This window comes from Megalops cyprinoides, chromosome 18 (genome assembly GCF_013368585.1).
Source record: "Megalops cyprinoides isolate fMegCyp1 chromosome 18, fMegCyp1.pri, whole genome shotgun sequence".
Taxonomy (NCBI): Eukaryota; Metazoa; Chordata; class Actinopteri; order Elopiformes; family Megalopidae; genus Megalops; species Megalops cyprinoides.
The window spans coordinates 24,140,799-24,168,576 of record NC_050600.1 but is presented as its reverse complement, the minus strand read 5'-3'; the positions used below and the strand labels follow the sequence as shown (position 1 = coordinate 24,168,576).

The window sequence follows — 27,778 nt, the reverse complement described above, 5'->3', positions numbered from 1 at the left end:
TGCTCGTTGTACAATTTTCCTTCAAACTCAGGGAAACATTCACTTTAACTCTTTCAACACAGAGTCTTCTGTGATTTTTTTCCATTCCTCAGGGATTTTACCATCACCAGCAAATCTGTATCCGCATTTTCCCTCCCACTGTGTCTGAAACTTGCAGATGAACCATTTCCAGTAGTGCTGAGTACTACCATCAGCAGTGATGTTCCATGTATTGTAAGGATCTCCAGCATCTCTGTAGGTCTTGTAGGGGACCCAATTACTCATTCCATGACCTCTGAAACTTGAATCACTGCTCACTGAAGTGGTGCAGAAATCAATGGCAAAATTGTCTATGTCCACATAGTGAACACGACCCAAGGCTTTGGACCGATGAAACATCACACTGTGCTCTCCACCATGGTTAGGGATGGTGTTTGTGCAGATGGCTTTGCAGAAAGGACATTGGGCCCAACACCCCTGAAGCTGCTCACACAGAATTTCTGTGGCCTTCTGTTTCAAGGCCACTGAATCAATTCTCTTTTCGTTCTTCACCATGTCTTCCAGAGATACGGCCATCCTGTTTTTGAGAAACTGTAGGTCTTTAATTTCTTCATCTTCAATGCTTTTTAGTTCTTCTCTATTTATTACTATGTGTTCTCCAACGGTTTGACAGAACTGGTCAAGCCACATGGATGCGTTGCCTTTTCGTTCATCCACTTCCTCAGTAACTGCTGTGCTTGCCAGTAAAATCTCATTTTTTAAGGTTTCCAGAATTTCCTCTTGAATTTTGCCCAGCTGTACTGAATCTCCACAAAATGTATCCACCTGTTCATGGATAAATCTTTGAAAGTAACTCTTTGGATGGTCAATGTATTCCTCATACAAGCTGAAGTTCTTCTTAGTTACCAGTTGTTTCAGTATGTGATTTTCAAGATTTGATCTGTTGCTGTTGAAAGCTGGGTTGTTGGATTTCAATTCATTTGCAATTCTCCGACCGGTTCTAACAGTGCCCGATTTCAGGACTTCTGGTTTGATGTGTTTACACAGATAATCAACAAATATTGTCACAGAACTTGCTCCTTTGCAATAGTTTTTGAAAGTCTGGAGATACTTGTCTCTTTGGCTTTGCAGATATGTCAGTGGATTGTTTGCAGTCCTGAAGGCTTTATGAATTTTCTCAAATCTCCAAATAGATTTGATACAAAGATGGATAGACAAGTCCAGCTTGAATTCATTTGTGAACTTCAGATCACCTGTGGAATTCTGAAATTCATCAACATTTTTTCCAATACATGATAATATTTCATACATCAAGTTCTCATCAAAGTCCTTGTTTTCGTCCTCTTTTGTCATGATGTATGCATTGACTGTCTGATTCACTTGTTGTTTGAGTGTATCAGCATCATGCCCCACACTGCCCCTTCCTAATGATTTGAGCCACTCCCATGTGCTCTGGGATATATGTTTTTTCTTGTTAAATTCAAACTTTCCACGTTCACCTTTTATTTTCTCAATAATGTTCGGCTGTTTTTTGAAGTGTTCTCGGAGGACTGTCTCTACTACGGCTTTGACATTAATGTGCTCCTCGGGTGGCTGCGCTTTGGCCACATCAGCTATCCATTCAACCCAGAGTGTATCAAACTTGTCCTCCACTTGCTTATCAGTGAGACGCTGACCCTTTAGTGTGGATGCCAGGGCTTTACTCTTTACCACCAATTCATTCTCATACTCAATTTTTTTGTGGTCCAGTTCTGATCTGTTTTTCTTGGAGGTAATTAATTCTTTGCATTTCTTTAGAGTCCCTTCAATGAGATCATGCTTCAGGCTTTCAAAGCGTTTGTCAACGCTTGCCCTCCACTTTATGAGGGTCTCTTTGTTTTTGTCTTCTTTGAAATACTTCTCAATCTCACTTTTCAGTGGATTGTACACTTGGTCAAATTTCTCTGTCAGATCTGCTCCATTCACATCCTGAATTATGTTGCTGCCAATTTGATTGTGCAATTTGCTCTGCATCTCCAGCGCATGCTTTCTAAGTCTCCATGACCATGCGGCATACTTCTCCTCCAGAGCACTGTACACCATCACTTCTATTGTGTTTCTGAAGCTGAAAACAAAGTTTTCCTGTAAAAGAGCATTCCAAAGATCACTGACTCGCGATTTGAATTTTGAAAATGAGGAAAACTGGAAGTCCTTCTGCCACTCTGCAATTGTCAGCAGCTTTGTCTTCAGCCCCTGAACATTCTGGCTGTATGAGGGGTTTGGAGGAGCCATGGGTGGGTCTCCCTCAAGAAGATTTTTGAAGTAGAACACCTGGGTTTCCAAGTCAAACTGTATTACATCACTGAAGCTGTTAATGCCATCGACATTCTCTTCCTGTGCTGCTATTCGAGCCATGTCATCCAGTTTCTCCAGGAGACGTCTCTTCCCCTCCATGTTTTTGTCTCCAGCCGATGCTTCTGCAACATTCTGGTGCACAAAAATGCAACTTGGTGCGATTTTAACTTTCTTCATTCTCAAGAAAGCCTGGACACAAATCTGAAGGATCTCATGCATCTCGGACGGGTTCTCTCCCATTATGTTGATGACGGTTATGTCGCCGATTCCAATGATGAAAGTGGCCAGCTCATTGTCATGGCTCAGTGATGAACTGTTACTGATCTCTGGTGATCGAAGTCCCTCTGTGTCCACAATGAGGACAAAGTCATATCCAAGCTCATTCACAATGCTGGGGTCCACCTTTAATAGCTGCATGAAGGCACCACGTGTACACCTCCCTGCACTCACAGTAAACTGAAGGCCAAACATGGTGTTCAGCATTGTGGATTTCCCAGAGCTTTGAATCCCTAGAATGGACAGCACAAACACCTTTTTGTCTCCAAGTTTTCTAATGAGTTCATCCAGAACAGCTTTAATCCAATCTAAAGGCACATGGGCAGCATCTCCATCCATTAGTTCAAGTGGATACCCAGATACCAGCATTTCCACACCAATTGCAGGAAGATTATTGTCATTTTGTGTGATATTTTTAGGTGCAGCAATTGCTTCATAGAGCTGCCCAACCTCTCTCATAAGATGCTGAAGACCAATTGTACTAGCAGCCATTTTGTCAGATATATCATTAAGTTTTGTTCGCAGTTTCTCTGTGTCCACTGATTTTGCTTTGTCTTTGGGAATGCGCCTCATTTGTGTCCATGTTGAGTGATACTCCCCCTCCAGCCCTGCAATCACACCAGCGGTGAGGTCATCAAGGAGAATTCTTAGCCACTGTAGCATGTACAGAGTTGTATCATGGGAATGAACAGGTGATGTCAGGCAGTCTAAAAATGATCTCAGGAAGTCATTAAGAGGAGTGGCTGTGTTCAGCTGTCTCTGTCGGATTTTGTCCATCTCAGCTGAGATTGTACTCAGCTGCTGTTCAATGCTTGTCTGTGCTTTGCACTGTAAGCGATACTGTTCTTTGTTTTTCCTGCACCAGGCATGCCACAATTCACCTTGCAAAGGCAAAAGCCTCTCCTTGAGAGTTGGTAAGTGTCCCTCACTCAATAGGCACCTTAACGTCTGGGCCTGTTCACGTCCATCTTGACATGATTGCTTATCTTCATCTACTCTGAACTGTTGTTTTCTTGCAACTTCAGAACATGTTTCAAGGCTTCCGGTCTTTTCATATGCACCAATGCACTGTTTGATGCTTGAAATCAGCTCATCAGTGAGCTCAGCTTCGTTTCTGTTCTTCGCAGCAAGTCTCACTTTTGTTAGATTTTTAGAAGGCTGAACTTTCTCCTGTCCTGAGAAAAGGCAAATCAAAGGGACAGGAGACTTGGAGAGTTTCTGGGAAATTACTTTAGCCCCGTCACCCAAAGGATGTTCCGAAAGTAGAAGCACAATGACAGTGCTTACTGCCTGCAGAAATTCAAGTTGTTTTGGTTGTTCTGCTGCATCACCATGAAGGTTCAGAAAAGCCACACAGTCATCAAAAATGTCATCTTCCTTTCCTCCTGGACAGTACCATGCAATCTCCACAACTCCATTCATGAGCAGGCTGTCTGGAGTGCTGCCTTTGCAATGACGGTGGTAAAACACATGGTGCCTCTGTTTGCTAATGACACCATTCAATATCTGGGCCTTGGAGTTGGAAGACGCTCCTAATCTAATGAAGGAAACAATTGGCACTGGTGTATTGAACATTTGCTTTATATTGCACTTTCCAGAACTGTCAGATGTACCATGTTTTTTGCTTTGCCATGATTTACTGATGTGTCGAAGTGCCCAGAGGGGGAATTCCACCTCCCCTGTGCAGGGGCTTGGCACTAAGAAAGGTAGACCAAACTGACAGGTGGAGAGTTTTGAAAAAAGGTACTGTCGCAAAAAGTCATTGGCACAGTGGAAAATGGCCATGTGAACATCCATTGGATGAATGTGTGCCTGTTTGCTGCTCACCTCCGGGATGGATGTCTCATCAAAGGTAAAAAAATCATCATTTTCATCAACAGTTGCTTCATCATTCTCGGCAGCCATGATAGTTGCCTCAGGTTTTATAAACAGATATCTAGCTCTATAGTCTAACATCATCAGTTTGTAGAGGTAATGAGAGTTCAGTTCGTTCTCTTCTTTTGGTTGATTCACATTCAGAGATAGTCTGTCTATGACCAGAACATCTGCTTTTGTCAGCTTCTGGGGATAGCACTTACTTAGACCCAGCTTTTGGAGCAAATTCATAAAGCTGCCAGTTTTCTCACCCTTACTTTCATCCACTGGTATATTCTGTTCATTAGTGTGTTGAATCTCAGATAAAGATGGCACATGCTTTGCTAATAAGCTGTCCAGTTCTACGTCCGTTTTATTTGACTCTGCATTTTTGTCATCCATCTGGGAGCACGTCACAATAGAATTCAGTTGTCCCTCAAGCATTTCCCAGTCTTGATGGCTGTTTTCAATTGCTAATTCAACAGTATCCAAAAGGCTGTCCTTTAATTCTGACTTTATGAACTGCAATCTTTCACCTTTTTCCTTGGGGGAGACCTCTTTATCTTCATCAATGGACGTAGTCAAAGCTGTGATCAACAAGAAGGCCTGAGCCCTGGAAGCGCACGCTTCTCTCAGTGAGGAGTATGTGCTGTAAGCATTTTGGAGTTTATTCTGTAAAAAGCTAATTTCTTCAAAACCCAGAACATGATTAAATGTCTTACTATTCCTGCTGTATCCTAAGGCATTGATTATGGAATATATTAGCAGTTCAGCTTCTTGCTGATTGTTCTTCCTCAGGGTCTGACACAATGAGTTCAGTGAATGGGTTATAGTACATGTAGCTCTTACTTTGGAACTATGTCCCAGTTCAGCAGACCTGAAGGCATATCTGTCTTCTAGTTCTTCTTTAGCATGCTGCAGGATGTTGGCTAGCTCTGAGAATTCTGACACAGAAATGTCTTTGTACGTGTCTTCCTCAGATAGGTACACCCACTTCATGATTTCTGCTCTATGCCTGAAGTTTTTAACTGTGTACAGACCAGGGTCCAACAAACAGCGCATCAAAATTCTCAAATATCCAGCCGTGGAATGATTGTTTTCTCTAACCACTTCCATCAAATAATCTTGAAGCTCTGGACTTGAGAGACAGGTTTGAATCCAGATGTTGTAGGATCCTGTTGTCTCATATAGCCTGGTTTTGAATTCCAATAATTCTGTTAATTGGGATTCACAGTCTGAGGCAGTCCAATTCTGTACTGACTGAATCAGTGCTTTTGCTCTTTCTATTTCCATAAGGACATCTTCTCCCCACAGTTCGTCCTCATTTAACTTAGTGATATCTTCATAAACATTCTTTAATTTGGTGCCTAAACTGAGAGCATCTTGGAAATCATTTTTGTGAGCAGACATGATGATTTCCCAGACAGGAATTAAAGTTGTTCCTCTGTCAACAACGCTCCAGGTTCTGTTACTAGTGACAAGATGAGACTTCCACTGCAAGTGATTATCAGTCTCAGCCGGACCACCAGTTTTACTGACTGACAGCTGCACTTTACTCATCAAGGTTTCACTGTGTCTTCCAGTAGAAGATCCTTTCACCTCTGAGGAAGAGATGCTCAATCCAGCAGAGACACTGACAATAGGTCTAGTGTATCCCGCTCCGACGTGAATGTTCAGAGCTTTAGATGTCAGCTTCTTCATCTCTGACAGTTCATCACTTCTAAAGCCTTCTGCAGAAGCAGTCCACCAGAAAACTCCCCCAAAGTGTATCGGGCCCTGGTTTGCATGGGAGCCAAATCTCTCATAAAAACTGCTGACTCTGTTCCTTAGTGCCATGTTCTCACCAGAATGTGAAAGGATAGTTTCAATTTCTTGAAGGGCCTTAATTGCTCCTTGTGAAAGCTTCAGTTTATCCTTTTCAATAAAACAGGATGCCAGTGGAATGTAGTTGTATTTTGTGCTGAAGATGGAAGACTGTTCACATGACTGAGTTCTTGTTTCTTCTGTCTCACTTGATTCATTTCTTTCGGTTGTATTTCTAATGCCAAAGCCCCATAATCCAACATTCAATGAGCTGCTGAAACTGAAGCCCAGCTTCTCCATGACTTTCTGATGAACTGTTTGAGATCTGTGGGATGAAAATTCTTTCTGCTCATACATGGCACTTTGTTTTGGGCCAATGAGTGAAAATGACAGGGGGACCTCAATGAGCTGCTCTCTTTTTGCCAACAAGTCCTCCAGATTTTGGGTTCTGTAAAAACCTTCTAACGCCAGACCACCAGATGCATTTTTCAAGACCTGCACATCTGAAATCGTCTCAGGAGAGAGTGAGGCACTCTGCAAAATTTCCAGCTGTCCATGCAAATGTTGTATTAGATCCTTCAGAGATTGACCAGGAGGAGCCCAGCTTTCCTTTGGGACATCGAGAGCCACACGAATCTTCTCTTCAAAGCCTTTCACCACTGCATCATTTCGATCTTTGCCCTCTTTATATAAGCTTTCAAGCTCATTTAGACTCTGTTGTACCTGTTCTTGAGATTTCCTTAAGGACTCCATTCTGTTTTTAGTCACTTTTGATGTACCCTATGCGATTCAGTCTTCAGTCAAACTGGTTCTTCCAACTGTTACTGTTATGTCCTTATTAGTGAACGGTTTCTGAAGATTTTATTCCATGTGTGTCTACAGCTTTAAATCCTCCACTGTCAAAAAATAACTGAGGATTCAAATGTATGATATTCAATTAATCTTAGAAAATCCTCAGTTCTAAAGTTCAATATGAATATCTGTGAATAATTTGTCTTCCACGACAACCTTCTTGTCCACTGGACCCATGCCTGGAACAACAAAACAAAATGGACATAAATCAAAATTACTGTGATCATCTAAAATACAGTGTAACTGAAGTCACTAAATGCATTCTTATGAAATATTTTACATGCATTGCTACTATTTTCCTCATAAAATTGTTTGCTGACACCTTTGTCTGCATGGCCTGATCACACAGAGCATTGGATTAGTCATGGCTTGGGTTCCTAGTAGATTGATTCATGGTTCATTTGGTCCAGTTTCCTAAACCTGTCAATAATCTTGAAAAAAAATTAAGGAAAATACAAATTTTAAATACAAAGACTAGTCTTAAATATGCTGAACCGCTCCAACAGAATTTTGTTCCAGTGGGAACATTTAAAAAAGTTCATTTACAAAACAACTTTATTTCACCCCTTTTTGTTTTTCAACGGTAAAAAGGCTCTTAGGGCCCCTGAATAATCAAAATTACAGTCCTGCGTTTTCAGTGACCGGGATCTGAAGGCTGTAATTCAACCAAAGTCCACAACGTGCTTCTGTAGCAGTTGAGCACTTAAAACAGATGACTGCAAAAAAGTGCAGATTAGATAGAGAGAGACACATAAATTTGGATCAATAAAACAGATTATTGCTTTAACTGAATAGAATGCCCAAGATAGTTCTGGTAATGGAAGTAAGCATTATATATAAGTCGTTCTTTGAACAAATGTGCTCAAAAATATATGCCTACTGCACTGAACACAAATGGAGTTTTTTGAAAATCCTTCAGTTGATCGTCAAACTATGCAGTGAAGATAGTTTAATATTACAAATTGCTGACATTGAATGTGACAGGACAGTATAGCTGAGAAAAAATTCACATTGCTGACTGACATGATCATTTGGTAGTAATCATCCCAAACTACACTGTAGAAAAGGGCCACATTCCTTAGTCCATGTTTGTACACACACGAATCTGCCTCAGTAAGTACTATGCCTGAGTTCAACTGCTTGTATTACAATTGTCTGTAGAGAGAGAAGGGTGACATGCATTCTTGTTCAACGTATGTTATGTGTGCACATTAATTAAGATCATGTTCATCTGTTATTTGTACCAAAATGAAGTGCTTCTTTGCTTAAGACAACACGTTAACATTGCACATTGGTTTTATGGTAGACTACACTGTTGTGGTCCAAATAATTCCAGCTAGCTAGCGTCATCATTTCCTCTACATGCATGTGGTGCAGTAAAATCAAAATGGTACACACCTAGGACCTCTTGCGGTCACAAACAGAGCTACATCCTATTGTTAGCCTTGTTGCGCATGAGCAGTAGTGTTAGGGGCAGCTTCCTAAGCATTAGGCAACCTAGCCGCTATTAGCTCACAGCTGGTGTTCTGTCGATTTGTTCTACCTTATCGAAATGTCCTACCGTAGCGTAGTTTGATAGTCATATCTATCGATCTTTGCTAGCCTATCGGGAAATACTACCACAAGTAGGTTGTGCTACCTTAGAAGCCAAAAAAAGGTCGGTAATTCTTTTTTACGGAGCCTGACTCCTGTGTCCTGACCGACGCCCCACTGTGACAGCAACATTAGCCTGAACCTACTTCACGGGTGAAACTGCCCCCTCAGTTTCTTACACCGATGACTGTATATCAGGAGGAAGCAATGGTTTGTGTGACGCAGATCACAGACTGTTATCAAGCTGGATCACATACATTTCTCTTCCATTTCAAAAGCACTACTGCTTTAAACCAAATAAATATTTAATGATGCACACATTTTTACAGGCCTATTGAACTGATGTTGCAAGGTTGTCCCAACTGCTTCTATTGTTTCATAAAAGGAAACATTACTGAACGTGAAAATGTTTTTCAAAATGATGTTTTAGTGTAAATATGCTATGATATTGCTGCCTAGATGCTTTTCTTCCCTGCAGAAGGTATGCAAGGAAAGTGGTGTATAGGTTGGAAACCTATGCAAGTCAGGGTTTCAGAGACTGCTTCTTGCAGCAACCAGTAGGCGTCCTCGTGACAGCCTGTCTGGCCCAGTTGCCTGCTACTTCTCCGAGCTTCCACTGGAGGGACCGTCTTCCTGTTTGTGCCTGAACTGAGTATGCCTGATCTAGCTGAATTGTTTAATCCTGTGTGTCATCAGTATCTGTGTGTTTTCCTGCTCCATTTAAACCCTGCCTGTGGCTTTGTCCCCTGCTCAGTCTTGAGCTGCCCTGTGTTGTGTGCTTTCCTGTGCCCAGGTTTGCTTGTTCCTAGTAAAGATTCTTTGTGTATTGAAACCCTTCTGTATTTTGTGTGTGGTCTTTGCATCTGGGTCCCTCCTGCTCAGTCAGTTTTGATGACAGTATCTGCTAAATGACAGAACTGTAATGTAACTGTTGTTTTGTGTGGAGGAGACAGCTATTTTTTACCTCCACAATGAATGGTCTCTTCTTGTCAAGTGTTAGTTTATCAACCACGTGGGAAAGAGACCAGCTTCTCTCCCACCCTAAAATCCCACCCACTTTAACCCCCGACCTCCTCCTCTCCATCTCATTAAAGAAAAGTGGACTCAAACATAGATCTGGAAGATGACGATGATACATTGGGTCAGGCTTCTTATTTGTCTACTGTTGACAGGAGAGTGAACAAACCCATGTGTGACTCATAAATGTGACAACAAAAGAGTGTCAGCATGATGGCTCAGAAAGCTTACCTGTCGGCAGGTCCACAGGCTGCTGGAGAGGCAAGCAGGATGGTGCAGCAGCAGCTTCCTGGGAGACGGCGAGAATAAGATGAGTGAGTGACAGTGGAGCTGCCCATACTAACTACAGCCCCAAGTCTCATTTAATTTTTTCTGCTTTTTATGGTGCTCTCCTCCTAGTCAACAGTGTCCCAGCGCAAGACCCTGTCCTCCATTTTCTTTAAATAAATATAAATAAATCTCTTAAAGGAATTGTTCTAAGCTTTGTTCAGTCGTTTCATACTTCAAGAAGCCATGTAAGTAATCTTGCTTTGTGAAATAGCCTATTTGAGAAAAGGAGAGTACGTATGTACTTTTGTAAAAATGTATATGCGCAAATTATGTGCTTTGCATATATTTAGATAACGTAACTCATGCCAGTAAAGCAAATTTAAATTCAACTTAAGTAAAATGTGAAATGAGAGAGAGAAAGAATTACAATTTCACCTAGCAATGTAGTCACTGTGGGACAGGTGAGGTGCATTTAAACAATGGAAAGGTGAAGAAAAATTATAAATTGTTCAGGGAGAGGGAAACCTTTAGCAGCACAATACGTATCTGAGCGCCACAGCCTGAGAGACAATGGGCAGGAAGCATCTGTCCAGCTACTGTATTAAGGTAAATAAATATATGTATGTCCGTTTCTGTATCTATGTATATATTTTCGATTAATTTTCCTCTTGTTCGCATACATATGGTCATACCAATAAAGCTTTTTTGAATTTGAAGAGAGATATGTATACAGTTGGCTGACAGCACGCTTTTCAATTTGATGAATTGAACAATTTGTGAACTTCATTTTTTTCGCCTTTATTTATCTTTCTTAGTTTAAGTGTCAGTGAGTTTGTTACAATATTAATCCACAATCCGTAACAAACTGTCCTTCACCGATATACACAATGCCGGTGGCTGGCGAAATAAAGATAGTAGCAGCTGAACAGAGCACCAATTCCATACATATTTGGCTAATTTGAATAATCTATAATATAAAAGATAGATGTATTTAACACTTTTTGGTCACTGCATAAATCCATTTGTGCTATTTCATAGTTTGATATATTTACTATTATTCTAAAATGTGGAAAATAGAAAAAATGAAGAAAACTGTATGAAGGTGTGTCCAAACTTTTGACTGGTAGGCCTACTGTAAATACTGAACATTTGCTACTTTCGACTACTCATCTAGCGATTCACTTTCACCTCCTCAACGTTTATGAATTTAAGGAATCAACTCAGTTAGGAGGCTGCAGGTAACTACTGACAGTGTGTCGCTTTCTTCACTGGGGTGTGAACAATTGTGGGGCTGGACAATTGTCAGGGGCAGTAGATACGCAACCGTGATTTACCTCTGTGTGATCCAAACTATGGAGGACGAAAGCTGCCAAAATCAAAAATAAATAAATGACTCAAAAAAGAATATACATTTCTTTATGCATTTCTTCGTCTTTTTACGTCTTCATGCATTTCTTTTTACATTTCCTCGTGCATTTCTTCGTCTTTTTACATTTCTTCATGCATTTCATCCTCATTATGCAAATGGGATTGACATCAGAATACATGATAGACTATATATGGGGGCGACAGTGGCTCAGGAGGTAGAGCAGTCAACTGGGGATTGGAAGGTCCCTGGTTTGAATCTGGCTCATCCTGGCAGAGTGTTGAAGTGTCCTTGAGCAAGACACTGAACCCCCAACAGCTCCCAGTGGCCAGTTGGTAAGCCTGTATAGCAGCCTCTGCCACTGGTAGGTAGATGTGAGGCATATAACTGTAAAGTGCTTTGAGTACTCAAATGAGTAGAAAAGCGCTATATAAATGCAGTCCATTTACCATTTATACCTGCCTTAGTTGCTCCCACACCGGTGGCCAGGCTCACTACAGAAATGGCTACCTCCAGTCAGGAGATCGCTGGAGAATTGAGGCGCTTAGCTGATCTAGCTGAAAAGAATACCCTCAGTCTGGACTAGGGCGGGGTATCCTGGGGATACTTTTCTCGGTATGTCATTACGCTCGTTGTTGCATAAACGTTAAATAAATAAACAAATTCACAGCACTGAACTCTAAGATATGGAAAGAACGTAACTGCTTCCCTTTCCCGAAGTTGCAGAAACCATGGCGTCCAGTGCACCACACCGCGTCCATTTTCCATTGACCCCAAAGGGAATATTCCTGGCTCTTTCTGCCAAACAAATGGGTTTACAGTCATATTTTCAATCCACTTATAACAATAATGCCTGAGGTAGGAAGCTAATACTAGCTGGCAATGATTTGTGAATCCGTGTGGCCTGAACTAGCTAATATCAGAGGAAGTGCGGGTTATGAAAAAAAATGATTTCACTTGTAGTGAGCGAATAACGTGTAATTTTATGTAACAGCTTTATATGCAGCTCACAGGAATTAAAATAACAATTATATGTATAGCTTTATAACGAATCCTACTGAAATCAATATAGCTGCCCGGGAAGCTAGCAAGCATCATTTTAAGTGACAATAATAGCACTAACATTTCTACAATGTTCCCCTTCGCTACAAGACCGTCTGCACTCATTATCACTGACTGGCAAGCGCTGGGTCGATCCGTATATATCTCGATGTTCATACACAGTTCAGTAACCATTAAAGTTCAAGCTACTTTATGACTGTAAATTCTTTTAGGACATTCATCTATACACGTTCCATTAACTTCATTGCCGAATTGTGTCAAGTAAAATCACACCTTGATTTTTATCCTTATATCCATTATGGGTGCAACTTGGTTGCCTTATGCCATACTTTGCCATCCGACGGTTCTCTCTCACCAACACCAAGCCTTGCAATGTCACCGAGAGACAAAGCCACAAGCAAAAAACTTTCCAGGGTTTCCGCAGGAAGCATATGAGGAGGGCGCCCGACTGTCCCAGCATTATTTGTGTGGTATACGGACAGTGTTCGGCCACTTCCTCCAAATTATTGAAAACAAAAGGGCCAACCTCTGTTAACGGGGAGTGTGTGGAAGAATTGGCTAGCTAACGTTAGCTACGCATGGCTAGGGGCTAGGTACATTGGGGTGCTAAAAGAGATCGTATATAGAGACCGGAGAGGTAGAATCAGAAGTTGCAGACACTAGAACGGAGGCTAGCGCACCGCAACATGTCCACTTCCCATTGATTATAATGGGGAAACTCCTGTCTTTTCCCACCAAACTAAGGGGATTACAGTCATATTTACAACACTTCCAATGTTGTAGCCTACAGCATATTGTTAAACACAAAAGTTGGTAAAATATCCAGTGCACTACCAAACTATGACAGACAGAAGTACATTTTGAATAATCCCTGATAGTTATATATACATTTTTCTACAATCATAACAACATTAGCTACACTGGCTTACGTTTTGACGGCCCACAGATTTCAGTGTAATGCTACTTGCTATAATTTTAATTTTCTTACAGACAAAAAGATAAAATCCTGTAACTTACCGCAACAGCAACCCACCCCGAGACCTATCCCGAATCACATCAGCCCTGAATCCCCCTTAACAATGCATGAAGAAATGTAAAAGAGGAAGAATTGCAAAAGGAATGTAAAAAGATGAGGAAATGCATGAAGAAATGTAAAAACAAAAGTATATTCTTTTTTGAGACATGCTGTTACGTCCCAGGTGGGTAATGGCGTCCAGGGGTACGTATATGGGACGCAACACAAAAGGAAACAACCAGACATGGGAGCAATATATGGGAGCACGATATATTTACAATATTTACAAGACGATATACAATGACAAACATTCACAGGGCAAACAAAAAGGGGGGAGGGAGGACAACAGACGGTGTCAAAGAAAAGAACAAAACAAAACAAAACCAACCCTACATACCTATACAAATCCAACTAGATACAAAAGCAAAAAGGGGTGGCAGAGCCAAACGAAACCTACCTACTCTAACTAACTTAACCAAAAATACACAGGAGCGGCACCCGCCTCTAACCTAACCCTAACACGGCGAACCCTCACACGGGGATCCCCCAGCTTACCTGTCCTCCTCCCACGACAACCGAAATGCAACCAAATCCGAGACAAGATCCACAACCAAAGTCACTACACGATGCAATATCAAAGCACGGTATAGGCAAGTTTGTAACAGAAATGAACACAACGGATCAGAAAAGAAAACAGCGAGACGATCACCCCAAGCATCCAGCATCTTTAAATCGGGGCGCCCCGTTTTCTGGTTGGCCGAGCCGGAACGAGGAGGCGGGGCGCAGCGCCGCGGGATACCTGCGTCAGGGGAGAGAGCGGAAGAGGAGAGGGGGGGAAGAAACCGAGACGCAGGCGACCCAGACTCCACACGCCCAGTGCGCAGCACGTAACACATGCATAATGAAATGTATACTTTTTCGAGTCATTTATTTATTTCTTTAAATATTTTGATTTTGGCAACTTTCGTCCTCCATACCAAACATTGCATTTATATTTACAATTATTCATTTGGCAAATCGACTTACAAGTAAGGTAGCGTACAGCACAAGTAAAAAGCCATAGAAGGAGTCAACAATATTCGAAGCACAGCATGACCAGGGTTCAAAGGCTGGTCGGGCAAGGTACAAGCTAGCTGCCAGAGATACGAGTGCATCGGAAGAGCTGTGTCTTCACAATGTTTCTTGAAGACAGCGAGGGACTCGGTAGTACGGATGAAGCGTGGAAGTTCATTCCATCATCGGAGGACAACGGCAAAGAAAGTTCTGGATAGTGATTTCATAAACATCGGTTAAGACTACTACATGTGCAAAAAGCGGGAACATTAACAGTTTACACAAATCATTGCATCTGGCGCACAAATGCTTCTGACACCATTACCAGTCTAAGAAATTGTGTCAATAAGCTGTCACACGGCAGAGGGCTGCCGTCAGAGCTACTGGAAACGGGAGAACATGAAAACGGCAACGGTGCAGTTGGCTAGCAGCGAAACAGAGCAATGCTCCTTTATCAAAGAAAAAACGTTAAGTCCACAGATTGCCTTCAAATAGGTTCGTATTTCAAATACTGTAGCTCTGCTGGTAGAATATTTTCATATAAAAGTGAGAGGCATTCTAGGTAGGCTATCGTAAGTGTATCTTAACTATTAATGTCACTTATCTACCGTTACCTATGGACGAAGTAGTTCAAAGAATACAGCAGTAGGCTACTGATACAGATTTGGATTACTGAACATAACCGTTCCTGACGTGTTAGAGACGATCGGGTGTAGGCTACATTATAAAATGCTGATGCTCAGACACTTGTTTGAAGCATCTCTGCATAATCCTAAAACAGTGACACACTCAGTTCTAACGCCACAACGGCTTCCTCGCAAACACTTACCCCACCCTCATAACACCAAAGCTACTCAATCACAGGGCATGAATGAGAACGAAACTAGCGATACTGAGCTTCGAAACATTTCAAGACATTGCACCACAGTAAAAACATTACAGGTACGTAAAGTACTAAAAACACCACTAACAGACAAAAGTCGTCTCCCCGCACACAAACATGAAGATGCTGCAGCAAATGTCTGAAGAGCCGCTCCTACGTAGTGGCACAACCGTAAATACTGAATTACCGGCGCATTTCTTTCCACTTATTAATTAGTAAGGTAGCAATTGATGGCCCAATAGTTGCTACTAATCCGTTTTATAAAAGCATTAATATGCTTGAGGATGATTATTGGCACTTCGTAATATTGGCAATTCGTTACGAACTCCTGAAGCTACTGAAAAACGAACCGATCATTTGAATCAGCTGTGTTGGAGCAAGGAGAGATCTAAAACATACAGGACAAGTGGCCCTCCAGGAGAGGTTTGGACACCCCTGGGATAAGCAATCAGCACCCAGGTCAGCATGACCAAAGCATTAAGACTTTTCCTCAGTCTGCACTCCAGTTTCTTTGGGGGTGCATTCTGTGGGATAGAAGGCCTTCACTACAGAAGTGTCTCATCTTATATGGTGGGCAAAGTGCAGCAATAGCGCAAATGTCTGCATTTTACACAAGATGCAAAAAGCTAAGTGCCGTTTCTGTTAACCTGACCATTCCCCTTAAAGTTAAACAGTGCTTCAGTGGTGACCTTTACTCAGTACACAACACTAATCATACAAGATACCTTTTAGACTGATAACCAACAGTGAGTGTTTCAGGTGAGCACAGAAAAGATGTGTCTTCATATTCTCAAAGTGTTGGAAGATAGTGAAGGACTCGGCAGAACAGCTCACCAGCCGCCACTGATTTTTATATATATATATATACACAGCCAATTCTGGCGACCAGGTGCAAACATTTTTTTCTCAAGATGTATTATATTCCAAGGTGACAACACACACATACACACTGCTAAACAAAGGTTCAAGAGTGGTCTCCCAAATCACTAGATATAAACATAATTAAACCTTTATGAAAAGTTCTGGAATGTAGATGTCCATCTCTTTCATCTCTTAAAGAACTGCAGGCTTTCCTTCTTGAAGAATGGTCTGTATATAAAACTTGCTGAGCTGTAACTGAATTTGTTTAATAGTGATGAATCATGAGCTCTTTTCAGGCAGCGACACAGTGTCTTCTCATGTTCAATATATAATATTTCAGTTTGAGGCAGACTTCCCATTTAAGAATGGCCAGTGACTAACTAACTTTGTTGTTATTTTGTCCACACTGAATAGGGAGCAATGATGCATGTGATGCACATCAGATTAAACCAAATGTATATTTACAGATAAATATAGATGTAGTTCAGATGACTTCACATTGGGGCCAGTGCAGAGCAGTGTTTGTGCGCCTCACCTAAGTGTTTTTCACATTCAGACTTATCTTACGCAACAGCATTTCCCTTAAAATGGGTGGTGCAAAGCTGCACGCTGTAGATAAACAGAAATTGCTCCGGAAAACCACACCTCCCTGTCAAAAGTCTTCATTGCAGAATGCAGTCGCAAGACACTCACTTTAGGCATGAAAGCTGAGCAGATACTTTTGAGAAAATAAAGCAGTTCTGGAACCAAGGCATCTGTAAAAATTCAGCATCTCATTTATAGACTAATTAAGTGGGGTTTAAGAAATTGGGCGAATTGATTCAAATGTAAAATTCAATATATGTGAAATGGAAAATCTCTGTTTCCTATTTTTATGTTCACTAGTCTTTGCCTGTCTAGTCACCAACAATGTTGCTGTTACACAGTACGGCCACTGCGGTTGCACAACCTTTTCCTGTGCAGAAGGGTCATGGAGAGAAAAGCAACTTACAAGTCAGAATATTTGAAAAATAATGAGCACACCCTTATTTCGAGAAACACACCCTCATTTTGGGCAAACTCTGCGCATACTAGTAACAGAGGCTTGCAACTCTCGGCCGAAGCTCTTAAGCACACATACACAGTGTATCTCAAGTCTGAATTGGCCCCATTGTGAGGTTTTTCCAAATGCTGCTACTTATTGAGTCCCACAGCTTCCTCAGTACCTAAGGTTTTCGTAGTGCTATGCTAGCTTAGCCCTATGTCTAAATCTCCACATAGGCCACGTTCTTGTAAGTTATCACTATTTGCTGTGTGACGCTGACAGCTATTTGATTACCTCCAGAGTTGGCAAGGGACACTGTGATTTGAGCTTCTGAGCACTGAGGTGTTCCAGCAAAAGTCTTAGATATCCACAACCAATGAGAGTTGTCCCTAAGGCCTCTGTGAAAAGAATGCAGAGAACTAGTGAAAACATTTTAATATATGCATTTGTTTTAAAGAGCCACATAATTTGCTCGTGCTCTGTGGAAATAAGGACACACAGCCCCAAATCTCAATCTGAAGACTTTCCCAGAATTGCCCCTGTTGCTTATTCCCTTACTTGCACCTACACAGGTAACTGCCACACTCCTTAGAACAACCCCCAGTTCATCATTTCTCCTCTGACTGGCCTTATCCTCAGCATCCACCAGTGGTACAGCCAATACGGACAGAGCATTTAGACATTATAAAGCTGGTGTGGCTTCCCCCTTACCTGTTTCCCTGCGATGAACAACTGGAGGGGTGTTAGAGGGAGCAATTGCATTTGTACTTTATCTGTGCAACTGTAAGTTCCCTTTACTCTGGGTAGGATTGCATGCTGGTGGGGGGACCTTTGATTCTAGTGACTGTTTAAGTAGAACCACATTTATCAGTTATTTTTACTGTGATGAAGTGTCTTTATTTCCTGACAACCATGCACTATTATTGAAAATCGCTTGCTTAGTGAACTGCACCATCACAGTGAGTAGCAGACAAAGTGAAAACATTATTTTAATGTAAACCCAGCTACCTAGCATCATAGGCCCTGTGTACACTTGGTTTTAAAATGCGTCTTGGGCTATCGGATCACAAGTGGACAGCCGAGACACATCCCCGTTTACACCTGTGTCTAACACGTGTATCCAGCCGACCACTTGTGCTCAGATTTTGTTACTGCCTACGTCGCCCCGCCTACAGTTATTACGTCAGTCTCTGTCGCCAGACAAGCACCAGATTTGTTTATTTGTTTATGTTAGAAAAGCATTTTTTTTCGAGCGTTGGCGCGCTGTCACCAAAACAATCACCACGTCCTGCATTGATGACGTATTTTCCTGTTACTCCTGTTAATGGGCGTCAATGGAGAGGAAAACGCTTAATTTTCTGTTTTGGACAGGAAATCTTATTTCGTTTGTACAACATTGTATTTGTCACTGCACTTATGTTCTATATGTTATACATAAAGTTGCTTTAAAATGGGAAAAAGGAAAACGCTTAATTTAAGATAGCGTCCATACTCATAGGATTTCGGTTTTGATTCTTTTGACACGTGGAAGACAAGACATGGCCGAGAGAAATTTCATGATCATTGGACGATATTTTGGAACATTAAGCCACGTTCAGCCTTTTCACGTTAAGAGTTTTAGAATGTCCTCAGTTGCTTCTGCATGTTAGGCTGCCCCCTACACTGCCTGTTTTTATATCCTGTCTTAAAACACATTTTTATTCCTTGGCTTTTAACTCAGAATGAGATTTGCTTTTTCTTTTGTTTTATTGCTATGGTCTCATTGCTTTTATTTATTGTCTCATTTTTATTTTTAACTGGTCTCTCTCTTTTATTGTGTTGTCTTATGGTTTTTGCTATTCTGATTGTACAGCACTTTGGTCAACTGCTGTTGTTTTTAAACGTGCTTGATAAATAAATAAACTTGACTTGACTTCCAAAGACACGCTAGAGATTGTGCAATCACTTCACCGGTCACTGGAGCTGCAGACAGCGACAATCAGGTTGGAGCGAAGGTGATAATGATCACGTCAGAGTCACCACGTGTCAGTCAGCTTCATGACAGTGAAACTGGCCATGGTCCAGTCCTCGATGACTTTGTCAAGTGCTGTGAGGAGTCTTACCTTCAGTTGAATATATCTAAGACAAAAGACATGATCATTGATTTTAGGAAAAATGCCCACGCACAGGAGATCACATCAATTAAAGGTCAGACTGTTGAATGTGTGCAATCTTATAAATATCTAGGCACAATTATTGACTCTAAACTGACCTTTGAAGTGAATTGTGAAGCAGTGTATAAGAAGGGGCACCAGCGCCTATTCTGTCTGAGAAAATTGAATCGTTTCCATATTGACAAATCCATGATGACCTTATTTTATCATGCTTTTATTGAATCAGTTTTATCTTTTTCTCTGGTGTCATGGTTTGGAAACCTTTCTCTAAAAAACAAAAACTCAATCAAATAGTTAAGTGGTCTAGCAGGCTGATTGGTGAGTCACAAGCTAATCTGGAGGCCCTGTATATCAGGCATCTAAAGCGAATAACAAACTCAGTTTTAAGTGACGCCTCCCACCCCCTACACACAGAGTTTCAGCTCCTTCCTTCTGGTCGCAGGTTTTTAGTTCCAAGTTGTAGAACAAAACGATACAAAAACAGTTTTGTTCCAGCAGCCATTACACAGAAGAATAAGTCATAGTATAATTGTTCATAGTATAATTGTTTTTTTCTGTTTTATTTTATTTATTTATTTTAATTGATTGAACTCTTTTATTGACTGTTTTATTGTCTTTTAGTACACTTTTAAATGTCTTAGGAAAGAATGGACCCCTGAGAACTTTCTATGTTATGTTTTATGTTTTATGTGTTATGGTCTTTGTTGCCTGTAGAGCAAGTGTGAAGATGAATGATGTATGACAAGTGTCTGTCTGTTACTACATGTGTGTACATGAATTAGGACTCTTTACTGCAAACCAAATCTACCTCTGGGTACAAATAAAGTAACCTGAACCTGAACCACTTTGTAGGACAGCCAGTCACAACCAATGAAGGAAGTGGTGCCATCCGACGGTTCTCTCTCACCAACACCAAGCCTTGCAATGTCACCGAGAGACAAAGCCACAAGCAAAAAACTTTCCAGGGTTTCCGCAGGAAGCATATGAGGAGGGCGCCCGACTGTCCCAGCATTATTTGTGCGGTATACGGACAGTGTTCGGCCACTTCCTCCAAATTATTGAAAACAAAAGGGCCAACCTCTGTTAACGGGGAGTGTGTGGAAGAATTGGCTAGCTAACGTTAGCTACACATGGCTAGGGGCTAAGTATATTGGGGAGCTAAAAGAGATCGTATATAGAGACTGGAGACGTAGAATCAGAAGTTGCAGACACTAGAACGGAGGCTAGCGCACCGCAACATGTCCACTTCCCATTGATTATAATGGGGAAACTCCTGTCTTTTCCCACCAAACTAAGGGGATTACAGTCATATTTACAACACTTCCAATGTTGTAGCCTACAGCATATTGTTAAACACAAAAGTTGGTAAAATATCCAGTGCACTACCAAACTATGGACAGACAGAAGTACATTTTGAATAATCCCTGATAGTTATATATACATTTTTCTACAATCATAACAACATTAGCTACACTGGCTTACGTTTTGACGGCCCACAGATTTCAGTGTAATGCTACTTGCTATAATTTTAATTTTCTTACAGACAAAAAGATAAAATCCTGTAACTTACCGCAACAGCAACCCACCCCGAGACCTATCCCGAATCACATCAGCCCTGAATCCCCCTTAACAATGCATGAAGAAATGTAAAAATACGAAGAAACGCATGAGGAAATGTAAGACGAAGACATGCATGAGGAAATGTAAAAAGAGGAAGAATTGCTAAAGAAATGTAAAAAGATGAGGAAATGCATGAAGAAATGTAAAAAGAAGAAATGCATAAAGAAATGTAAAAACAAAAGTATATTCTTTTTTGAGACATGCATAATGAAATGTATACTATAAATAAATGAGTATACTACTCATTTATTTATTTCTTTAAATATTTTTGATTTTGGCAACTTTCGTCCTCCATACCAAACATTGCATTTATATTTACAATTATTCATTTGGCAAATCGACTTACAAGTAAGGTAGCGTACAGCACAAGTAAAAAGCCATAGAAGGAGTCAACAATATTCGAAGCACAGCATGACCAGGGTTTAAAGGCTGGCCGGGCAAGGTACAAGCTAGCTGCCAGAGATACGAGTGCATCGGAAGAGCTGTGTCTTCACAATGTTTCTTGAAGACAGCGAGGGACTCGGTAGTACGGATGAAGCGTGGAAGTTCATTCCATCATCGGAGGACAACGGCAAAGAAAGTTCTGGATAGTGATTTCATAAACATCGGTTAAGACTACTACATGTGCAAAAAGCGGGAACATTAACAGTTTACACAAATCATTGCATCTGGCGCACAAATGCTTCTGACACCATTACCAGTCTAAGAAATTGTGTCAATAAGCTGTCACACGGCAGAGGGCTGCCGTCAGAGCTACTGGAAACGGGAGAACATGAAAACGGCAACGGTGCAGTTGGCTAGCAGCGAAACAGAGCAATGCTCCTTTATCAAAGAAAAAACGTTAAGTCCACAGATGGCCTTCAAATAGGTTCGTATTTCAAATACTGTAGCTCTGCTGGTAGAATATTTTCATATAAAAGTGAGAGGCATTCTAGGTAGGCTATCGTAAGTGTATCTTAACTATTAATGTCACTTATCTACCGTTACCTATGGACGAAGTAGTTCAAAGAATACAGCAGTAGGCTACTGATACAGATTTGGATTACTGAACATAACCGTTCCTGACGTGTTAGAGACGATCGGGTGTAGGCTACATTATAAAATGCTGATGCTCAGACACTTGTTTGAAGCATCTCTGCATAATCCTAAAACTAGTGACACACTCAGTTCTAACGCCACAACGGCTTCCTCGCAAACACTGTTACCCCACCCTCATAACACCAAAGCTAATCAATCACAGGGCATGAATGAGAACGAAACTAGCGATACTGAGCTTCGAAACATTTCAAGACATTGCACCACAGTAAAAACATTACAGGTACGTAAAGTACTAAAAACAGACAAAAGTCGTCTCCCCGCACACAAACATGAAGATGCTGCAGCAAATGTCTGAAGAGCCGCTCCTACGTAGTGGCACAACCGTAAATACTGAATTACCGGCGCATTTCTTTCCACTTATTAATTAGTAAGGTAGCAATTGATGGCCCAATAGTTGCTACTAATCCGTTTTATAAAAGCATTAATATGCTTGAGGATGATTATTGGCACTTCGTGATATCGGCAGTAATAGGTTATGTTTCGCAGCCTTACACCGGCATGCCCATAAAAGTGCATTTACTAACCTGAATGCTGTAGTTGTCATAATAATATAAAGCAATGTAATGTTCACTAACCTGCAGAATTTCAGGATCTGGGAGTCACAGTTAACAGCTCGGGTTGCTCTTCTTTGTTGAGCAGAGTTCGGTAGAATTGGCTCTGAGGCAGACAGCCTCACGATTAAATAGTGGGACTTGGAGGAAATTGACCAAATATGGCCTCTCCTTTTCCAAGAAAAGCCACTCTTAGTGAGAAAGTGAAACCCAGTTTTTTTTTTTTTTTTTTTTTTTTTTAATGTTCAATCCACCTTACATATCTCCACAATTCCTACGACTTCCCTGACATGACATGATGTCATGTTGCCAGACAGGGAACGAAACATTTCCCAAAACCAATAATTATTTTAATCAGGACAGTGATCATTTTAAACACTTTGGCTACCGGTCAGGAAAATTATGTTATGATTTGGCATTTAATGTTTTATATGTGCTGTTGGCTCAGAGCTTGGGAGCCAACAGCACAGCCTCACAGTCACCCCAATGGATTCACAGTAATGCCTGCAAAGGCGGAAGCTGTTGATACTGTGGTGGAAAATTTTTGATAAAGTGTATACCCCATATGTAAATTATGAGTATTGCCACTTTCACCCCCCCCCCCCCCCCCCCCCCCAGAGAAAAGTGGAGCTTGACGTGGTACGATTGAGCTTGTTACATGGTGGAAATAAGTTATTGCCAGCAAACACCATAAGCATTGCCAACAGATGTTAGCTTTTGATTTTAACCACAGTTATTGACATATTAACTGAAGTTATTGATATATTACATTAGCTATTTATTTTATCTTTACTGTACATGTGGAGGTCTGGAAGTGTATAAGGAAACCAGACAATCTAATATGTTAGCCTTAAATAATATGTATTCTATTATACTTTGTATAGTGGAAAATATTGTTTGCATTAAGCACTACTACTGAAAAGTAATATGATGTGATTCTATGCCTAAATAATGCTGGGGGTTACCCTAGGTCATAAACATTGCATGTAGGCCATTGTAAGACACCGCTAGGGGGGTAATCTTGGGGGCTATTACAGGACAGTGGGTGACCTTGGAGAAGGAACACTGCCTTCAGCATTGGCCATCCCTGGAAGTCACCCCAGAACCTTCGTGCACTATGTTGCTGTTCCATAGTCATGCCACCATTGTATCTTTTCTGCCTTCACTTCTCCTATTGGTTCATAATCTACGCTTATTGTATCTTATCTCCCTTCACTTCTCCTATTGGTTTACGGTCTACACTTATTGTATCCTTTTTCTCTGACTCATAGTAATGCCATCTTCGCTTATTGTATCTTCTCCCCCTGACATGCCCCTACAGCGTGTCAGCATGTTTTTGCCTCCTTTTAACATATGCATCCCATTTTAGTTTTATATTTTCTTTTAGGAGTCATACAGCTAGAAAATAAGAGCTGATTGCCTGCTTTGGCCTAGCTGACATCTGCTGGCAAATGCTTGCGAACTGTATGTGGATTTACTGCAGTTTGTCATAGTTGCCCATCATAGTAGTGCTGAGCCAACGGCCCCCCTTTGCGGGGTTTAATTCTTCTTTGTCTTGTTCCTGTGGCCCGTCTTCTGGGCCGTGTCCAGACGGGGCCTAGTTCTTACATTAACCCTTTGCTTTAAGGCCTAACCTTGTAGCTTATGGCACATAGATATCTGTGTGCCTTCTTACAGTCTGCAGCACCGCGGTCTGGCTAACTGAGTTACTTAACCTTTTTTATTATTTAAACGTGGGCCTGGAAATAATGGTAATATTCCAGGCATATATGCTGTGTATTATTTAATTATGTTTAAAAATCATATAGGTGTGGAGTGGAAATAATGGGAAATTTCAGAAGTGTTATGTTTAAAAATAATATACAATTAATGACTATGGAGTTTATAGGACTTTCCAGGCGGGGTAAATGTAACAGCTTAAAAATTAAATAATGGTGTATTAAAATGGAAAATGGGATGATCTTGAAGGAGGAGCCTGGGAGGAGTTGGAAATTGTGGTCTGGGATAGGAGGAATGAGAAAAGGTATAAAGGTATAAAGGATGGATGTAGGCTGAGGGGGAGGCGGAGTGATTGGGGAGTGTTTTGTGAATGTATACACACCGCATATACACCTGTTGCTCCGCGGACCAACCCGGTTTACTGTATGTGATTGATCACCATATGCAATAAACCAAACAACCATGATTACATCAGACTCTGTGAGGACTTATTATTTTCTGGAAGGCATCAAAATGTGGAGGAAGACCCTCGGTCCATTTGGCCCAGACCAGGGGGATATCCACCACAATACGGTCTGGGTTCTATCCAATGTCTCCAATGCACCAGATTAGTAGGGGATAAGCAATCAGCACCCAGGTCATCATGACCAAAGCATTAAGACTTTTCCTCAGTCCGCACTCCAAGGTTATGTGACGGAGAACTAATTTTGGTTATAATTCTCCGTCCCAAAGTTCGGCGTCCGTCTCGTTACGAGGAAGCAAGGGAAAACGCGCATCGGCTAAAATGGAATTTGTAAAGACACCAAACCATGTTTTATTTCATGTTTGTTACTGGTTGGTTAAAGTCGCCGGATACATTCTTATTTATCCACCGAAAGGGTTTGCATTAAAAAAAGAAAAGAAAAGATAAAGTAATACTTCACATGTATTGACAGTAAGCTATGTCTGGACTTTATACAGTGTACAGTATGTCATTTATCAAACTTACTGTAGTAAAGAAATCCCGGTCGAACTCACTTGTGCGTCTGGTGGCATGCAAAGTGCGCACCGCACTCAACATGGTGGTTTTATGCATTGTTGGAAGTGTAGATCACATTGGTGTAGTACGAGGGGGGAATTGTTTTCAACGTTTGGCTAATCCTGCTATATTGGTAGTGGGGTAAATGTGTATGTTGAATTTATTGTTTCTGTATTTTCATGTTATGTATGTTAGGGAGAGAATTAAGCTTTTTATTGTTTCTCCTTAGTTGATTGATTTTAATCCTAACAATGGTAGGGCTTGGGGGGGGGGGGGGGGGGGGTAAGCGTATTTAAGGCCTCCATCTGGATCAAAGAAAAAAAAGGGGTTAGGGTTGAGTTAAGACCTGGCTGAAGCCCACAGGTAGAAACATTCTGGGACGGATTGCCTCATGTTTCCTGTTTTCATTTGTAGTTCACCACTGTTGGTTATTAGTTTATTTTTTTTGGGCACTTTAATAAAATTAGTGCTGTTCACTCTATTTCTGTTGTCGGCTCCCCTGTTTGACTGAACGCCATTCTCACAAGTGGTGTTAGAGTGGGATGGCTTGCCGCGAGGCCGTCGGAGGCGTGCCCAGTGTGTGAGCTGTCCGAGGGACCCCCCCAGGTTCGGTTGACCCCGGTGTGTGAGGGACCCCAGAGATGGGTGAAGCACCAGTGAGTGGGGCACCCTGGGAGGGGAGAAGTACGGCAGGGAATGCGTGAGGGACGCCTTGGTGTGTGAAGCGCATGGGCGCGCTTCCTGAAGGGGAGGGCAGTGTGACGGAGTGCCGTCACTACAGCTGAGCATGCGCTCTGACTACCATACCAACAAGCCTGGCTCTTTGGTGTCGCGGTCAACGCTGCAGTTTGGTACCCTGTAGGCCTGTGTTCGAGGCCGGGTGGAGTGACTGCTCTCGCCATTTGCTACAGATTAGCTGACTTCAATGGGTTGTTTTTACAGGTAAAATTTACATTTATTAACAGTTTAACGTTGTCTTTATGCAGTAACATTTGTCTACACATTCGAGGACAAGCAACCTGCCTCTATAAATAAATTGCATAAGGCCGAAAGAAGTAGATTTGGATGACAACATTGATGCTTTTGTTGCAACCCACCACACCAAAAGGAGTATTGTGCTGACATTCACGAAAAGGTAAGTTATATTAACTAATATCATGTATTTGTTCATTTATTTATTTAAAGAAGCCAACCTGAGAGAACAAAAGTATTTATGTACATAGGCATATGTGCATATTATATGCTTTGGCAATATTTACATAACCTAACTCATGCCAATAAAAGCTTGAACTGAACTGAGAAAGAATCAAAGCTTATGCCCAATCAGCTTAGTTCCCAATCTTAGTTCCCTCTTTTCTGCTGTACAGTGCTCGGTAGACTTGGCTCTGAGGCAGTCAGTCTCATGATTAAATAACAGGATATTATTTTCAGTTTCGTTTTGACAATGCTGACCAAATATGGTGTCTCTTCCTCCAGGACAAGACAGTCTTTCCGGGAAAATGAAACTGAAAGCAGTTTTTTTTCTTGGTCACACCATGTTTATTCTGCATTTCTCAGTGTAATTACCCTTGACATCCTTCTAGCATTATGTTATGTGACCAGACAGGGAACAAGACATTTCCCTAGACCAGTAATGACGATAAGCAAGATACTGACTATTTTAAAATGATTCGCAAAGATAAGTGTTTCAAACCATGTTATTGTCTGGTATATTAGATAATTTACTGTCGGGACACAGTAGTTCCTACCCAGCCACTGCTTAATAAGTGCCAAATTTAGTTTTTTTTTATTTAGCAACCTTTGTGTAACAGTCTACTGTTAAGCTTAAAGTATATATATATATTTTTTACTACTTTAAGCAATAAAATGTCCCTGTACACGTTTTTATGTCATTTTGTCCTATATAATCAGAGATATGAATAAATATGGAGGGCACTGAATTTATACATACCATATGTATACATAATAAGGGGAGACATTTATACAAAATATAATATATAAAAATCATTGCAGAATGGTTTGAGCAAGAGTACAACAGAAAAACAAAGCACAGTTGTTGCCACTTACTCAAACATTGTATCATGATTTTTACATTATCATAATACACATGTACACATGTAGAACTACCTTCTAACTACTGTTCACCAGTCTTACACATGTAAGGTGGAAACAGGAGACCTGACAACATATGGACTGTGGCACACAACACAAGGGACTGTTGTTCAAGTAAACATTCTCAGGCAATAGGATCTTGGCGCAACGTTTCGACTGTTTCTCTCGAATGCATGGGTTGTTGTCAGTGTTTGCGGTAGTTGAGTTGAGTTTTGAGTTGCGATTTTGTGATAATAGTATATTGACTGAGATGGAGCCAGCAACG

The 27,778-nt window shown here is 41.2% G+C and overlaps 1 protein-coding gene across 4 annotated transcripts; it reads right to left on the bottom strand.

The window, feature by feature from the left end:
* LOC118793082 (interferon-induced very large GTPase 1-like) lies at nt 1-22,750 on the bottom strand. Of its 4 annotated transcripts, none has more exons than XM_036551062.1 (4): nt 22,689-22,750; nt 17,537-17,640; nt 9,940-9,997; nt 1-7,277 (listed from the first exon to the last, which is right to left on the bottom strand). In XM_036551062.1, exon 4 carries the CDS (start codon nt 6,997-6,999, stop codon nt 40-42), a length of 6,960 nt encoding a protein of 2,319 aa, XP_036406955.1. In that variant the 5' UTR covers nt 7,000-7,277; nt 9,940-9,997; nt 17,537-17,640; nt 22,689-22,750; the 3' UTR covers nt 1-39. The 4 variants fall into 4 exon arrangements, with proteins under 4 accessions (XP_036406955.1, XP_036406956.1, XP_036406958.1 ...); XM_036551063.1 differs by lacking the exons at nt 17,537-17,640; nt 22,689-22,750 and adding exons at nt 11,313-11,344; nt 11,794-12,149; XM_036551065.1 differs by lacking the exon at nt 17,537-17,640 and having other exon boundaries at nt 22,689-22,737.
* Between the last annotated feature and the right edge of the window lie 5,028 nt (nt 22,751-27,778).